The sequence below is a fragment of the Miniopterus natalensis genome, chromosome 15 (genome assembly GCF_054644295.1).
Source record: "Miniopterus natalensis isolate mMinNat1 chromosome 15, mMinNat1.hap1, whole genome shotgun sequence".
In the NCBI taxonomy this organism is placed as follows: Eukaryota; Metazoa; Chordata; class Mammalia; order Chiroptera; family Miniopteridae; genus Miniopterus; species Miniopterus natalensis.
The window spans coordinates 45,160,058-45,174,397 of NC_142095.1; the positions used below are offsets into that span (position 1 = coordinate 45,160,058).

The 14,340-nt window shown below is 44.0% G+C and overlaps 1 protein-coding gene across 1 annotated transcript in view; it reads right to left on the bottom strand.

Annotated features, from left to right (window-relative positions):
• LOC107545052 (cadherin-related family member 3) overlaps positions 1–14,340 on the bottom strand; it is a 62,165-nt gene that overhangs the window by 22,225 nt on the left and 25,600 nt on the right. The window contains exons 5-10 of the mRNA XM_087825140.1: positions 11,840–11,934; positions 9,463–9,570; positions 7,977–8,173; positions 5,888–6,065; positions 3,960–4,122; positions 1,641–1,743 (exon numbers count right to left, since the gene is read on the bottom strand). Of these exons, the coding sequence (XP_087681266.1) occupies positions 1,641–1,743; positions 3,960–4,122; positions 5,888–6,065; positions 7,977–8,173; positions 9,463–9,570; positions 11,840–11,934 (844 nt within the window). The remainder of the gene's footprint in view (positions 1–1,640; positions 1,744–3,959; positions 4,123–5,887; positions 6,066–7,976; positions 8,174–9,462; positions 9,571–11,839; positions 11,935–14,340) is intronic.

Below are 14,340 nucleotides of genomic sequence, written 5' to 3' on the forward strand. Positions count from 1 at the left end.
TTTTTCTCTCCGTATTGGAGAAAAGCTCAAATCTGGTGAGAGGAACAGGTTCTTTATTTGATTAATTAGGCCAACAGCATGAGTAGCTACAAGAAAAAGCATTCTTCCTAAAACATCAGTCGGGCTATGTAACAGGCTGATGCATGAAACAGTAAAACTCCACCAGCGGCGAGCAGAGAGAACACAACAGGAACATTTCTGGGCACACTGTCATGTGTCCCTGTCTCCTACACAGCACTTTTCAACATAGTTGGGTTACTTAAGCTTACAAATCACATTTAAAACTTAAATTTAAACTTAAAACTCTTATATCTGTGAGTCAAGAGGGATTTAAAGAACTTCAGATCTGTTGCTTGAAGTTCAGTATTAAGTTCCCTTGCTTGCAAACCTGTAGACAGATGCCATCATTTCACCCTCCTATGTCCATGGCAGTGTACTTCCCCACTGCTTCCAGATGTAACCTCAGAATCCTTCTAAACTCAGTGATCCAGACAAACACCATCAATGGATCAGAGCTGGCACAAGAGATAAAACCCAAATGCCACTCCCATTCTAGGTTCTCCCTTACCAAGCATTGACATTACTAAGCCTGTGCTTGCAACCCCAAAACCCACATCTTCTTGAATATCTTTGATGCCAATTGCCTACTAGATCACTTATTACCATAAGTTCCAGATACACAATAGACCCTTGGCATTGATAGTAGACGTATCCAGAAATTTTTGTGAATCCCTATTTTCACAAATACCTCTACAGCAACAAATTCACTCTTAAAGTGTAGTAATATGTAGTTGAATATGTAAATGACCTCTTGGGGCACTCAATGTGAGTTCCTATTTGTACAGCAATAAGCGGGGAGAAGCAGGTACCAAGTGGTCGTCTGAGCTTACTCACCAGCTGAGCACCCTGCTCCAGCTCCACAGCACACAAGCATATCTGTGCCTCAGGGCATTCGGCAACAAGCAAAACATGACTGTTAAATCTATACATGTCAAAGGACTATGACAGTGCAATCTGCGTAAATTTAATCTCAATTCACCCAAGGCCCATTCTAGCACAGGTTAGCCCTAAATGGTGCAACAGTTATGAGAAGACCAAGTGGCAGAGAGGGGTGATCATTCTTTGCACTTTCATGAAAGGAATGAGCTGTGGAACTTGGCAAGTATCCCATGGTTTGCATTAGCAATGGCTCTACCTATATCATATAAAATAATTCCAATAAAATACCAAAAAAGCATCCAATAATCTATATGTTTATACTACATGTTACATGTTACCTGGTCTAGGGTACTTTGTTATAGCAGCCCAAATAGACGAAGACACTAGACATAAAGTCATTTAAGTGTCAAGCATAAGGGGTGGGCTCTACACATCCCCTTCCCACTTCCAACACCAAGGATCTCTAGGCAGGGCTGTGTTTAAGAGCCATGTATTGCTGAAGGAGCTTCCAAAAGGTGGAAAAGACTTCCCAGATCTAATGATAACTTCCAACATAAGTCTATTTCATTCCCGTCTTCTTCCTTCGCCTAACATAACAAAACTATCCCAGAAATAATGAATCTTTACATCTTAAAAGCTAAAGTGAAGAGTTTAAAGTAAGTGCCTTACTAAGTGCTCCTTGAAAAATTGATCAAGCTTACCCGTATGGGAGGGACGTGGGTCATCAAACACTGAAATTGTCATTTCATAGATATGTCCAGCTGCAATCATCTCTGGGTCTTCATAATCCATTGCTTTAGCAACCTTTTAGAAAAAAATTATTTCAGGAGAAGGGCTTTACTTTTTTAATGTACATGTTTTAAGTAATAAATCATTCTGGAAAAGGCAAGAGTATGGCCATTTTAATTCAATAAAGATGGCATCAGAATATGCTTGAGACTGGTCAAAGTGTGACAGGCAAAAGGAGGCATTTTCGTAGAACCCAGGGACACCTTTGATCTCCTTCCAGAGCACCTTGTTTTTGGACCAAGCATCCTGGCATAATAGGAAAAAAGCATGGGTCAGATCTGCTTTCAGTGTATGTTAATTTCATGACCTTAGGCAAAATAATTAAAAAGAGAAAATATTTTGAAAGTACTTTGTAATTGATGAAGCACTACAATAAATGTACATTATTCCTGTTATGGCAAGTTTCCATTTTTTTAAATCTTCACCTGAGGATGTTTTTATTTTTTTACTGATTTTAGAGAGGAACGAAGAGAGAGAGAGAGAGAGAGAAACATCAATGTGACAGAGAAACATTGATGGGTTGTCTCCTGTACACCCCTCAATGGGGCATTGAACCCACAACCTAGGTATGTGCCCTGATCGGGAATCGAACCAGCAACCTTTTGGTGCATGGGACAATGTTCCAACCAACTGAGCCACCCAGCCAGGGCTACTCATCATTTTAAAAATGTTTATTGAGTACTAATTAAGTTCCAGGTATAGTCAAAGGCATTAGGAATATAACCATAAACAATATGATCCCAGAGCAGAAACTTGAAGACAACCTTAATATAATAACAGCATTGGCACGAAGCTCAGTTGGAATGAGTCAATATGACACCAAGTATCCAGGTGTTTGGTAAAAATTACATTTTTAAAAATTCAGTATCTGATTCATACATTTATTCATTTATTCAAGTATATTGAGTATCCAATATGCACCTAGCACTATAGGAGGTGTTAATACACAAAAATGGACCAACAATTAAATAGGCAGTTATAATAAAATCTAATAATTTTTTTAAAAGAATATTTATTGATTTTTAGAGAGAGAGGAAGGGAAAGAGAGAGACATCAATTTGAGCGCATCATTGATGGGCTGCCTCCTTCGCGCCCCCTACAGGGGACAGAGCCCAGAACTCGGGCATGTGCCCTGACCAGGAATGGAACTGGCCACCTCCTGGTGCATGGGACAAAGCGCAACCAACTGAGCCAACCAGCCAGGGCCAGAATCTAATAAATATTTGACAGGAGAAGTAGAACTTATAATGTGAGCTCATATCCAGGAGAACTAAGCCAGTCATGGTAGTAAAAGAACACTTATAGAAATAAGTGACGTTTAAGACCTAAAGAATAATTAATAAGAGTGTAGAAATTAATTAGAGGTAGATGATGGGTGGAAAGAATTTTTCATAAATAGTGCAAGCATATGCGACTGCTCAAATGTTAGTTAGCATCATGTTTACAAAACTTCCATCTTTATCCAAACTCCATTTTTTTTGAATGACAGTTTGGCATTGCATTTCAAAATGAACATCACCCCAGGAAATCTCCTGGCTCAGTGCCTAAGCTTCCAAAATACACAACATATGCAAAAACTCAGCCTGTATCTTGTGGCGTTTGTCAAGAAAATTTAAGGTTAGGACCAAAAGAGAGGCCATTGGTGGCTTTCTCCGCCATATCTTCTGGCTAAGGGAGAGTGTTTGGTGACGTTGGGGTTAAGGAACAATTGTGCCAACCTAACAGGGATTGGCACTTTGAAATAAAGACCTGTGGAAAGTAAGAGTTAGAAGAAAGGCTTTCTTGTGAGGCAGAATCTCGTCATGGGAAATGGGGGAATCCCACATTTTTTGCCATGTATTGTGTCCATCTTCCACCAATGACAAGTCTCTAGAGGGTAGGAGAGGGAGCTGGGCTATCACTGCCAATGCCAGGAGACTGTCATTAAAACACGCGGAGTCACACGGACCTGTTTCGGAGAGAACCAGCACGCAGTTTTTAGTCTCTGATGCATTTCCCCAGCTAAACAGGAAATTAATTATTTTGTGCTTATTACGAGAAGGACAAAAGGACAGCTGACAGTGAGATAATAAAGGACTTGCCCACGTGCCTTCCAGCAAGACAGCGGAGGAGGCCAGAGCCCCTCTGCTGTGCCAGAGCCCCTCTTGCTGAATCTCCAGCACCCAACCGTGGTCATGAAGTGACTCCAGCTCCCTAGGAAAACTCCCGGGGGATGCAGCAGCTGTGCTCACCTGGATACAATTTTCAGCATCTGGCACTTGCTTGAAGAGCTGCCCAGAGCCGATGGGCCCCGAGCCTGGAGCATAATGTATGGTGTCAGGAGGCTCATCAAGGTCGTGGCACAAGAGTTTTGAAACTACTGTATTATTTGCAATCACTTCTTTGCCTGTGTACCTGTTGTTTTTTTAAGAAGAAAGATCAGTTTATATGGATAGTCTTTTAAAATGTAATATTTTTCGCATAAACATCCAGCAGTTTGATTGGGGGTGTGTGTGACTGCTCCATTTATCTCGGGCTGAGAGTCCAGGTTTGGAGCATCATCTGGGAAGTCATTTCCCAACAGTCCCTCATTTTCTGGGACTATTTCTTCCCTGCCCCAGCCGGGTTGTCTAGAAGTCTCTCAAGGACATCACAGCAGCGGAGGTGCCCTTGTGGGAACCAGGGAAGCGGGGGTGTTCCAGTCCGGAGCCCGGGCAGGGCAGCAGCCAGGGGGCAGCCCTCAGCATCCTGTAGTCACAGTGGCCTCCCCTCCAGCCCTGCGAGTCGCCCCCCTTCCCTGGGAGCACCGCCCCAGGGCTCACTCGCAAGCCCTCAAAGCCTCAATCTCCTCTCTGCAAAGGCTAGCACAGATCTTGCTCCTTCAGGAGGCGCCCCTGAACCCTCCATTCCCACATGGCCTTCCTCTTAATTAAGCACAGCACACGTCACTTAAACCCACCTTGTACTTTATGCTCTTGTCTTATATGTAGTCACCTTGTCACCCTGACAAGATACCACCTCCTGACAGCAACGAGCATAGCAAATACTTGTCACCTCCAGGGACTATAGCCCTGGGTGCAGCCTGTGGGGGGTGTTTCGTAATTAACTATGATATTTTGGGGGAAAGATAAGGGAAAAAGGGATACCTTTTGCTGAGTATGTGCTGAGCCCTAGGCTGAACAAACGCCAAGCCTTGTTGCATTTGGTCCTTATGGCGATGCTATGGGGTAGGTGCAATTATCCTCTCCTTTCAAAAGGCAGAGTCACGGGGACCCAAAAGAGACCACACGGGTAGCAGTTATCAGAAGCTAGGTGGTGGGGACTAAAGCCTGGGGAACAGAGGCAGCTGTCCTCTGTGTAGCTGAGAGCTTGGGGTGAGGGGGGACACAGAAGAGTGACAGAGAGGTGAGTTTAGGGACTAAGCTTCAAGTAATAAGAGCAGCCATGCTGACAGGAATACAGCCCCAGAATCCCTATCCAAACTCCAAAATCCAAAAGCTCTGAAACTCCGGATTTTCTCAGAACTTACTTGTCATCAAAACCTGACCTGACCTTTAATTGTTAACATCCAAACATCACCTGAACTGTCAGATCTTTCTTTGTCCCACTTACTGTGAGTTTCCATATGTTTTCTGCAGAGTTATTCATGGATTTGAATTGGGGACTTTTGCATAATATATGGTATATACACCATATTACACTCCTAAAATTCAAATAAATCTTTATCTGGAAATATATCCAGTGCCCAGGGTTTCAGAAAAGGGATTATGGGACTGTGATAGACAGACAGCATTTGTGAAACTGACACCATATGCTCAGCACTGTCCTCAAAATGTTACATAAATTATCCCACTTATTCTTCAAAACCAACCTATAGAGTAAGTCCTATTGTTATCCCATTTTATAAAGAAAGAAACTGAAGATCAAAGGATTTAAGTAAATTACCCAAGATCACCAGGATTCCAAGCCAGATCTGTGACCCCAAAACATACACTTTTAATAGCTTACTCTCAGATCCAGGAAACTCAGCTTTCAACAGGTCATTTCCAAGGACCAGAACAGGAGACTGAACAAGGGTCAACGTGACGATTCACTGACGTTTAATTGAGCCAATAAATAGAGCAATACCTCTGCTCGCCACTCACTGAATTCTTAGCCCAGCCCACGCAGCTCAGCTCACCTGATCAGATACTGATCGCAGAAGGGGGCGTTGTCATTAATGCCTCGGACTTGGACCGTCACTGGGATCGCTGCACAGCGCTGCTCACGGTCACAAGCCTTGATGGCGAAGGCCTGAGCACGCGCGAAGCCAGCTCTCTCCGCGTCCAGGCGGGCAGCCGTGACCACGGTCCCCTGCTCTGCAAAAAAACAACACAGCTTGCTGCAACCGGCTCGGGCTGTCATTTTCAAAATGACTTCATTACACAGCAATGAGAGAGATAAAGTATGAATTATGCCTTGTTCAGTAGAATTAAGAAACTGATTTAAAGTGTAGGCACGATGTGTAATTGTTTATCAGCAAAATGAGTACATTAATCATAGGTTAGCTGGCAGCAAAAACAAAATTGGTTTTTTGGTTTTGGTTGTTTTGCGTGTGTTTTTACTTAGGAGACCAGGGAAGGCTTTCTAGTGGAGGGCGCTTTTAATTTAGGCCTCGAAGGACATGAAAGATAAGGAAATGGGGGTGAGTGGGAGGAGGTCATTCCCAGCAGAGAGAGCATCATAAGTGAAAACACAGTAACAAGATCATAACTCACTGGACTCCCAACCAGCCCATCCACCCATTCATTCAGCAAACATTTATGGAATGACAGCCATGGGCCTGGAACTGTGCTGAATGCTGTGTGTACCACAGCGAAGTCCCTGCCTTTATGGAATTTACAGTCTAGGCTGGGAGACAAATCACTAAGCGAGTGTAAAAAAATTCAATAGGCATATTATTAAGGAAATAAAAACCATAATGTGATATACTTAATGTCTAATGGTAAGATTCTGAAAGACGCAAGGACCAAAGTCCGGAGGCGGCAGCTTAGTGTTTTGGCTGCAGTGTAATGGACAAGGGGGAGACAAGAAACACGAACGCGTTGGAGAGAGAGACAAGAGACCAGGGTTTGGGGAACGAAGTGAGAAGTCTGAACTGCATTCCAAGTGCAAAGGAAAATCACAGGAGGGTGTTACTTGGAGGAGAAGTATAATCCAATTTGACTTTCCCCCTACATTCATCCTAGTTGGTCTGCTGAGACTAATGGCGGGGTGAGTGTGAAAGCAGACAAGAGATCGGTGCAGTAACTCAGCTAAGAGGGGGGCGGCTGTCTCGAATGGGTCCTTCTCAGAAGCAGGATGGGAGATGAGGATTTCAGTGCCATGGTTTATCTGGGAGGCGACCCGGGGCAGGGTGGCATGAGTGTAGCGAGACAGGGAGGGGAAGGCTGCCAATAAAAACTATATTATCAAGCAAGTTACCCGTGTGGATAACTAGAGCTTGATAGTTCTGGGGAACTCTGGAAGTCAATGCAAAACACACACTCAAAATTGTTCCACGCCAGGGGCTAGGAGCAGGAGCATTTATTACCAATTCTCTTCAGTATCTGACTGAGAGCTTATGGGGTTCCAACACTCTGAACCTGCTATTTGTGGGGCAGGAATGGGGCAGATGTCAGACCCCAAATAATCCCTCAAGCAAAGAAATGCAGATATTGGCAGTTGGGAATCAGGAAATTGAAATGTTAAGGCCTGAGGGTGGGACACCGAGAGCATCAGCTACAATGGCTCCAACCTGCACCTGTGCTAAAGGTGACCAAGGTGACCAAGGTGACCGCCCCCTCTCTGCTCAGCCCAGAAGTCTCATACACCACGTCTGCTGACCAACCCCAGCCTCGGCCACAGAGGATTGGCTGCACAGTGAGTGGCTGACTCTAAAAGGTCCGATCAGATTCTCTCTCACAAAAACTTGGCCCGAAGGGGAGCCGAATGATTTCGATCTGAGATGAGCCCGAAGGTGGGAGAGCCTGCAGCGCTAAAGCAGTCATTGTGCAGCAGGGGGAAGAACCGCGTGTGAGGTCATCATGGACAAAGAACAGGCCTTGCAGAGGGTATTCAGCAGATATTTATCAAGCATCTACTATGGGCTTCTTGTAGGAGTTCTGCAAATGAAGACAATCCGATTCCTACCCTCCAAAAACTCGGTCTTAGAGAGGAGATCGAATATAAACAAATGATAACGATAATATATAAGAGAGATCATTTGCTGAAAATCGTTCCCAACCTACCTTTGTCAACTGCAAAGTAACCATTCCGTGGATCTAGCCCAAAGGTTAAATCTCCCAGATGATCTTCGTCGGTTGCCTGGCATACCCCAATCGTTTTCCCAACTGGGATTTCTTCATCCAGTGTGATGCTGACTTTATTGTGCAGAGTTGACGTTACAGATGAAACACTCAAGACACCATTTTCAATACTGAATAAACTTGTTTGAAAAGGAAAGACTGTTAGGATGGAGCTTGCTTGGTGTGTGTCCTTTCCTAGCCCTCTGGCAGTGGGGGGGCAGGGGTTAGAGGGGGTCACCATGCCAGCGGAAGCTGACAATGTGAATAGCCAACCCGTTCATTCAGCCCTTGCCTCTCGTTTAGACACAATGCCGAGTACTCTTCACATTTTCCCCCCATTTATTTCTCACAGTCCCAGGAAGCAGATACCATTTTTTTCCCATTTTACAGATGTGGAAACTCAGCTTTTAAGAAAGTAAGTAACTTTCAGAAGTGAATATCCAAGTGGCTGCGATAGGATTTGACCCCAAGCCTAACTGACTCTAGAGAACGTATGTACGCTTAGTCGCTGTGCTCTCAGCCCCTAGGGTAAGAACCACTATCTTTTTTTTTTTTTATATCTTTATTGATTTCAGAGAGAGGAAAGGAGAGGGAGAGAGAGAGACAGAAACATCAATGATGAGAGAGTCATTGATCGAGCCCACAACCGGGCATGTGCCCTGACCGGGAATCGAACCCCAATCGCCTGGATCCCAGGTCGACGCTCAACCACTGAGCCACGCCCGGCCAGGCAAGAACCACTATCTTAAAATTGCTGACCCCTACTGTGTTTTTATAAACACCTTGGTGATTATTTTAACCAGAATTTCCTTGAAGGCTGTGAGAGGTAATCCATCCCCTTACATATATTACACTAATAACACCTTATTCTGCTGCAATTTCAATACGTTTTATACTTTAAAACTATTTTCTTTGCCCTGGCAGGGTTGCTTAGGTGGTTGGAACATTATCCTGACACCAAAAGATTGCAGGTTCGATTCCCGGTCAGGGCACATACCTAGGTTGCAGGTTTGATCCTGGGTTGGGGAGCATACGTGAGGCAACTAATCGATGTATCTCATATGGATGTTTCTCTCCCTCTGTCTCTCCCTCCCTCTCTCTCTGTCTCTCCCTCCCTCTCTCCCTGTCTCTCCCTCCCTCTCTCTTTGTCTCTCCCTCCTTCTCTCTCTCTGGAATCAATAAAAACATCCTCTGGTGAGAGTTTTTAAAAAAATCTATTTTCTTTGCTGTTTTTAAGAAAGCCTTTCCTGTAGAATCTTACATCTTAAGTGATTGTTTACATCTTACTTGTTTATTTTCCTTCTCAGGAAAAAAAGAAAAAAAAGAAAAGAAAATCATTGCATTCTAATGGAAATTTCATTAATGAATTTTAGAGACTACATTTCATATCCAGTTTTCAAGGTCAATTAGAAGACTTTTCTTGTCTTACCTGCAGTTGAGAACTGGGTCTTTATTGTTGACATTGATGAGGAAAATCTTTAGATTCCCAGCAGTGAACAGTCCTCCAGGATCAACCACTTTAATAGCTAGCGAGAAACTGAAAATGCAGCCACAGGAAAGACAGTTAAGATTTTATAGTAACTAACAGGCTTTCACAGAAACAGAACCTCTGGGGCTTAACTGACCAGTTAAAACAATTGATTCATTTAGTTAAACTGTCAGTCAAACCAGTTATTTTAACAGTTGGAAATGATTTCATTAGGAACCAAATTAGTCAAATCTGTTGAAAGGAAATTAGAAAGGTCTTTAATCCCCATCAATAATTTAAAAAAGCACAATAGATGGCTTAGCCTGGTAGAGCAAACAAAGCTATAGCTATGGGCTCTTACCCTTACACACCGACCTTTCAACACTGAAAACTGATGACAAATGCGAAAGAGAAGGAATGAGAGCACTTCCCACCAACGCAATGACAATGGGGACATGTTGGGAGGGTTAGATGACAAAAGGGTTTTATTTTAGCAGAGATGTGCCTGGGTTCAAGGAGAGTGCTTAAAATGGGGGGGAAATATATCCTCTTGGAAAGATGACTGTGTCCATAAACGATGATCCAGACAGTAGTCCCAATCTGCCGGGACTGTCTTGTTCTAGCTCTGACAGTGCCCCGCACATCCCGGGACACTTCCCAGTCCCAGGCAAACCGGGATAGTTGGTCATAGAAAAAAAAAAAAAAAAATCTATTTTACCTTGAAATGTACTGATAAATGAGACCAAAATTCCTCTTTTTCTTCTATTTAGACTAAAAATTGAACAAGTTCTCAATTTTCCTCTTATTTTATAACTTTTTCTACCAGAAGATACTGTTGAGATAACTTCACAAAAATCATAAAGCCAGTTCACTTTTAAGAATAAAGACATTGCCCTGGCTGGGGGCTCAGTTGGTTAGAGCGTTGTCCTCATACACTAAGGTTGTGGGTTCGATTCCCAGTCAGGACACATGCAAGAATCAACCAATGGATGCATGAATAAGTGGAACAATGAATCGATATTTCTCTCTCTCAGAAAAAGAATAAAGACATTTTAAAAATAATTCTGGGACACCTAAACTACAAGAATGGACAGAATGAGAAATGAGGTGTGGACAGGATTCCACAGCCCCAAAGACCTCAAATTACATTTGGGCTCGCTGGATGCTGGAGAGCTGACTGCAAGGGAGTCAGGGAGGAGTGAGCCCTTCTAAGTCTTGCACCAGCATTTGAACAACCAATTTCACGGCCCCGGTATCTCCTTTGAAGGGAAGGAATTGATAAGAATCAACGAGGCGTTCCCAAATGTCCTTTATTCCCACTTAAAGGTCTGCTCAGTGACCCTAGAAACTCTAGAGTTACGGAGAAAATTAAGGAATGGGGTTCTCTCTGGAGAACTTCAGTGAGAATCCGTTACAAAACTTTAGCCAAATAATTATTTTTTAAAGTTCTACAAACAGAGCTTCAATTTTTGTGTCAGCTCCTCTGATTTCAAAGATATTGAAAAAAGGAAAAGTTTAGTTTTCACTTATCAAGGAAAAAATTAATTTTTAAAACTCTTGTTAATGACTCTCACTCCCATTTGTTCACAAATCTCAAGTGTTATAAGTTGGAATGCACATAAACGTTTCTCCATGAGGTCCACCAGCCAAAATCAAAGGGCACCGTGATGGGCATTAGCCACTGTTCCCAGGGCTATTAATGAACCCGACTGGACAGGCAGAGGAACTGGGGAGGCGGGGAAAACGGGTGAGGATTTTCACAATTGTTGTACCCTCAGAACATATAAAGATAGTGCCACTTTAGGAGGCCTGTCCTCCAGCACACTTTATGAAGTCAGCAGGGGAAAACACGTCTCATTTTTCAACTCCCAACCTGTTTTCCTAAAGATGCTAACACAGGATGTACACCATCCTCAACTTTCACAGCCGGGAAGGTCCCCTTGTGAGATTCAGGAGCAAGGCTGTTGGGAGGCCTTAGCGGTCCATTTGCTTTCCTTCAAAGCGCTTGGGTGTGGAACATATAACTGAAAAGGGTGGTAGTAAAAACCATTGTAAAAATAGCAACAATAACTACAAACCAAGGGCAACCCACCTGGCAGACGCAGAGGGAAAAAGGAGGAAGCCTCAGCCAATTCAGAGGGGCCAAAATAGCGACACCCAGGCCCGAAAGCAGCGACTGTGCCACTATAGTTGGGCGATGATTCCCAGGCTAAGGCAGTGCCAGCAGACCTCCATCGGGGGGCCCGTGAGGCCGCATTGGGGGAACATCCCCGCAGACAGAAATAGGAACCAGGGGACAGACACTTGGAGTGGGCGAGAAGCCAGCAGCAGCGCTTACCTTCTAGCTTCCCTCTCGAAATCAAAAGCTGCTGTTGTAGAAATTGTTCCGAGGCTGTCGATTGTGAAGCCAGAGCCCTCGGGGGAAAGGAAGTACTGTTTATGGGACAGTGAAGAAAAAAAGGCAAGATGTTACAGAGACGCCCGCCGACGGGACCCCTAGCTGGATGGCGCACCCCAAGGACCAGCCTCACTCCCTCGGTGCTCTGGGCCCCCCCTCCCGACCCCAGGTATGGCAGACGCTCAGTCACATTTGCCAGCAGCGATGGTGATGACATTGTGCTCCATTCAACTGCCTTCGGGCCAGACAACCCCCCCCTAAACATTGCAAATGAATTTCCTAATCTCTTACACTCAGTATGTTATCTGAACGTTTCTCACAACGCTCCACTCAAAGCTAAAATTAAATGAAAAGGAGATGCATTTAGAGAAACAAGCTGACTGTATAGTGAGAACTCAGAAATTATTTTGTTTGGTGGATCTGAAGATACCCTTTTTCCTGGAGGGGTGGTGTTGAGGGACAGGGAGTCATAGAGGGGAAACTAAAATCCTGGGGCAGCTGTTCAACTCATTTTCTGTGGGACAGGCAAGGGCAATCCTTTCTCAAGTTGTTTTTCTTAACGTCCCATTGACTTCCCTTCGTACTCTCTTCTAGTTAGTCCATTAAATGCTTCAAATACATTGTCTGTTCATTGTCACTACAACCCTGTCACAGGTGCTGATGTTATCCCTATTTCACAGATAGGAACACTGAGGCTTAGAGGATTCAAGTGGCTTGCCCCAGTCTGAGAGCTGAGCTCTCAGTCGCTTCGCATAATGCCTCTCTGCTCACCGCACTGCATCCCTGCCAAAGAGGGAAGGTGAGGTCAAGGTTTCCAGATTCGGCGAGAGTCCAATGATGAGAAAAAGCCGAGGCAAAAATCCATGAGAGGATTAATATCAGGAGTTAATTATACTGAGTGCTACTGACTTAATAATTGTGTAGACCCAGAGATAATTTAATAGAGAGGATTAAACACAGAAGGTTTGCAAAGCAACCTTAAAAATTGTTTGGAGAAATTAGTGACCTTTTAATTTATCGATTTTCTGATGAATCATCATGTCCTGATTAATTTAAATTCGTACCATCCATTTCTACACATATAAATAAGATGGAATTGAGTTCTGCTTTTTTTTCTTCTTTAATTTTTCTTATAGATTTTAGAAAGAGAGGAAGGGGGAGAAACATTGATCTGTTGCCTCCCGTAGGCACCCCAACCAGGAATCGAACCCACAACCTGGGTATGTGCCCTGTTCAGGAATCAAACCTATGACCCTTCGGTGTACAGGAGGATGCTCCAACCAACTGAGCCCCACTGGCCAGGGCGATTTCATTTTTTTTGTAAAACAATGCTGTAGAATATTAACATACAGAACTGCAGGAAAATTCATCACATATTTACTGTTCAGGCACACACAGGACTCATGACGCCTGTTTCTCGGCTCACAAGAACTAGGTCTGGTTATACATAAATGCATATAACTTTTTTAAAGTTACCCTCATTTATGTTCAGAGTCACTCAAAAATCTGCAGTTCCCAATTCCATTTCAATATTACACGTTGTCAGCAATTGCTTGGAAAAAACATATATTGGGAAGCTGTATTTTTATGATGTTTAATTTTTCATATATTGAGATAGTCTTTTTTTAAAAAAAAAATTGATGGCGCTGATATGCACAACGGCTGCCTGCCTTGTTCCAGGAAGGTTGGAGCCGGCGGTTGCTAGGCAGCCAGGGCCATCGCCGGGAAAGCCACCGAAATGAAGGGTCCCCTGAACAGGAAGGCAGTCCAAGGGACGACGCATTAACTCCGTGGGGCCAGGCAACTCAAATTCACTCCCCGTTCCCAATTTATCTGCAATAACAGCATCAACTGGTGAGGAAATAGAAGAATAGCAATGGCGGCCCCGTTCCCGGGTGACAACAGCTTCCAGAAGAGACTGCGTGGTAAGGGAGCCCTCATCCTGGATGGACTTAACTTCAAAACCCAGTTTCTCTGAAAGGCTTGTTCTTGACTATTTGCTCTCAGGGAAGCTCAGGAATTGGAAATGTCAGAGCTCAAACTGCAGGCCAAACACAGTGAGGAGAGCTGGGGCCTCAGTGCTGCAAGAGCAGGGACACGGGACCCCCACGGGGCTCTCTGTGTCCTTAGCATCAGTGACAATAAAAACAACCGTGATGGCTTCCAGTGACTCTGACCCAGAGTCTGTGCTCGGCACCTTCCTGAATTATCTCATTTAACCCTTACAATGATGCCATGAGGTTGTATTCTTCTCAGCCCCATCTTACAGGTGGGGAAACTGAGGCTTACAAATGTTAAGGAAATGGTCCAAGAACACAGAACCAGTGAGTGGTTATGCTGAAACCCAAACCCAGGTCTTTCTTTGTTTCGCTAAAAGCATCCCAGAGAAGAACGACAATCCTATTCAGTATGAATTGCCGTGCTATTTCCCAGGATATGTT